Source organism: Aedes albopictus, chromosome 3 (genome assembly GCF_035046485.1).
Source record: "Aedes albopictus strain Foshan chromosome 3, AalbF5, whole genome shotgun sequence".
Classification (NCBI taxonomy): domain Eukaryota; kingdom Metazoa; phylum Arthropoda; class Insecta; order Diptera; family Culicidae; genus Aedes; species Aedes albopictus.
The window spans coordinates 17,100,159-17,103,713 of record NC_085138.1 but is presented as its reverse complement, the minus strand read 5'-3'; the positions used below and the strand labels follow the sequence as shown (position 1 = coordinate 17,103,713).

General features: G+C 40.5%; 1 protein-coding gene across 1 annotated transcript; it reads right to left on the bottom strand.

The window, feature by feature from the left end:
* Positions 1-2,086: 2,086 nt before the first annotated feature.
* LOC115254285 (large ribosomal subunit protein eL24-like) lies at positions 2,087-2,704 on the bottom strand. The gene has a single exon (XM_029851685.2). The coding sequence runs from the start codon at positions 2,642-2,644 to the stop codon at positions 2,171-2,173; it is 474 nt and encodes a 157-aa protein (XP_029707545.1). The 5' UTR covers positions 2,645-2,704; the 3' UTR covers positions 2,087-2,170.
* Between the last annotated feature and the right edge of the window lie 851 nt (positions 2,705-3,555).

The following is a 3,555-nucleotide window of genomic DNA, read 5'->3' as shown; positions in this document are numbered from 1 at the left end:
TTCCTTTGGTAGCCCATCAGGGCCTGCACTCTTTCTAGACGCGCTTCATTTTATGGCAAAGTATATAAATAGGTTCCATGCATTTCACATTTGCTCTACCGTCTTTTGGAATACATCTGTTCATCAGGAACTCTGTATCGACAATTTCCACTCTTTGAGATTGCAATTCTCGAAAGTGCTACGATAATCGTTTTTCTACGTCTCCCCTCTCCCAACTGATAAGCTGAAATCATCTCACCGGAGACAAAGTTTTCATTCACACGTACAAACATTTTGCTAGAATCTGTTTGTAATCGTAACATCTTAGCTTTGATTCGATTAATTGTGGGAAGTACTGAGTGGTCGCTGACAGTGTGTGGATTTTTATCGCGAACCACTGAATGGTCCATGCTCAGCAAGTGATACATTCGCGAATGTAACATTTCATGAACCAACATGATCGGGAACGCTCCCCGAAATGCTGTTCATTCTCTTGCCCGGTTCGATACGAGAGCGCAATCAAGAGAGAAGATGCTCGATGACGCTAATGAAAGCGATGCATTCGGTAAGAATATTTTATTGCCATAATTCTTTTTTTATTGTGACTACACAACCTGCAACGTCATGAATACAGTTAAATTAAATAGTATTTCACGTTTTTAAAGCGAAAACGCATTAAATACTGATGAAAATAACGATTATTCACAGTTGCCCCAAGCCAACGATGAGCGATCATCGGTAAGTGTTACACTTAGCGATGCCCGCTCATCGCCGCAGCTTGTTTATATCGGAGTATCCGCTTTGTGTTCCTTCGTGAACCATGCGACTCGACGAGAGAACATACACCGCTTGGTAATTGAAACAGAACCAACAGAAGGGAAGAAAAACTGCCGAGTGGTTCACTGATCACTTTTTCGTCCAAACACTGGTCGCTGAAATAGTCGTCGTATGCTTTTTAAATGGGCGCTGGGTACCCGGGTACCCTGTCGGCCACATAAGGGTTAACTTAGTTTTCCAACGAAAAAAAAAAACGATCTGATCTTGGGTATTGCAAAGGGTAACCACATCCAGGAACATCCACTGCATCCAGGAACAATAACTATGTCATTGACGCGTCCAATAGTCCCACTTCAATTGAAACTCATCCATATTTTCAGGGGTTAGAACATGTAGTCGGCGTTAAGTCAGAGAGGACCATGTGTCTTTTACTTAATTTCTAGAAAAACGACTTTAAAACAACTGTATGTATAAGTTTTGAGTTTTTCAACAAATGTTCTTGAGTTTTTGCCATAAATCTCAATTAATATTCATCACAGCATCGCTCTGTATTGATCGCAAAAAAAAACGTAAAATAAAGCTTGAAACCGAGAAATTGCGAAGTAATTGATTGTACTTAGTCCACTCTGACTGAACGACTTTTGGAAAATCTTCAACCAACTACAGTTCACACTCAAGTTTTTACATATTTGATGAAAAAAATAATGCACAAGTAGGACAACAGTTAATAGGAGTGGTGTATAATGTGAGCAGGATGTTTGAAATTTGATGTTTCTGTTATTATACTGTTGATTACCATTTTCAATTTTTATGTTCAGTCAGAGTGGACCAAGTACAACAGTTCAATATCACATGAAGGGTAGTCAATTAATGAGCTATTTAAGAATTCTTAACTTGAACATTTAATAGCTAACAACTTTTGAAGGTATTTTCATAGTTCGGTACGTTTTTGAAATATTGTAGTTACACAGCTCATAATAATTTATTCAGAGGACTGGCATTTTTCAAAAAATCGTTCAGACAGTGTGAAGTACTCAATTCTTAAATAATCGGTAAAATCAATTTCTCCATGAAACGTGTATTGGTACATTACGGTACATTACGAAGAATAAGGTAATTTCAACTATTTTTCTTAGAGACACATGGTTCACTCTGTCTGCACGCGAAATGCCACAATATGCTTCAACACGATGATCTGTAAAATACGATATTGACCATAATAAAATAGAATATCACGTGCTTTCTTGATCAATAATCATCAGAAAATGCGTTAGGGAGTCATACGATTTGGAAACGTATCACATTTTGATGATAAACTATTTTATTTACGACCTTTCTGTTATTCTTCTTCCTTTGTAATTCTTACGACTTTGGCAAGTACATTCACACGCGCACAGTTCTTATGAGAGCCACACTACTGGAGGCTTATCGCTTTTCCTCCGACACGTGGAGCAGCATTCTGCGACACCTTGGCGGCCTTGGTCTTCTGCTGTTTGGAGGCTGGTGCCTTGGTCACATTCTTCTCAGCCTGCTTGGCCTTCTTGGTTTCCTTGGCGACCTTGATGGCCTGATCACGCTGGGCCTTGCGGACCTCTGGCTTCATGTTACGCTTGGCCATGATATCGGTGAGGGAGGCACCGACGATGGCGCGCTGGAACTTCATGGTACGGCGGGTGCGCTTCTTGGCGGCTACCTCAACCATGCCCTTCTTGTGCTTCCTGCGGTACAGCACGGTCCATTTCACCTTGCGCGGGTTGCGCTTCATCAGGAAGGAACGCTCGCATTTCTTGTTGATGAAGGTGATGGTCTTGCCATCGGCTTTGACCAATGTTTTACCGCTGGCGGGGTAGATTTTGAAACCGCTGAACGCGCACAGACCGATCTTCATTTCGGCTGAATTTCTACTGCCTCTTCAAATCAGTAAACTTGAAGCCCGAAACGTGGGACAGAAAAGGATTTTAACCAAAACATATTTTTTCAACTCTCTTGACATCAAGCATATGATTCCCTCTGACTGCACACTATTATCGATTTTCGCAGTTCAATCAAAAGAAAATTGTGCTATAACTCTCGTTAATTGTAACATTAAGAAAATTGGGTGAATTTTCCAAGTAGCTTAAGTAGTACTTAATCAAATGTCCTAAAAATCTAATTTTCATCAATTTTGTTACTTGGTCCCCTCTGACTTAACGCCGACCATGTGATCTAAGAAGATTTGGCAGGCATATTCTAACTGTCAACGTCCACGCATGATGGTTCGTAAATGGACACACATGAGTATCCATATTTTTCAAATTCTCCAACAAACCAGTAGTAAATAACGTATACACGATCAATTCTGAAGGCGTAATGTATGTGTACTGGGTAACCCTTGGGTATAAACGATCTCACACATCGATATATAAGCTGTGTTGGCTGTGTTGTATATTTAAGTGAGAGACTGAAGGTGCTCTCACCAGTAGCATCTTTTACATTCGCCGCAGATAATTTGCTAGTGTTTTTTTTAATTCTTAATCACTTAACCCATTTTACAGCTCTACTAGGACACTACGTGAGCGATTCCAATTGGCAGCTAAACGTACCACTTTGTACAGCGCCCAAATGTAATCTATTATATTCTTATTCTGCTATATCGAACTGGTGTGCCTGTGTGCTGCTTTCACTTTTCTATCCTGTCCTTGGTAGAATGATGAGCACGATGATGGAATGATGTGTGGCTGTTGTTCCTTTTTCCAGTCCGATTGGGGGTCGTCCATTATGGGTTACCGTTGGCAGATATCCAAGTTTCCGAGTCCGTTA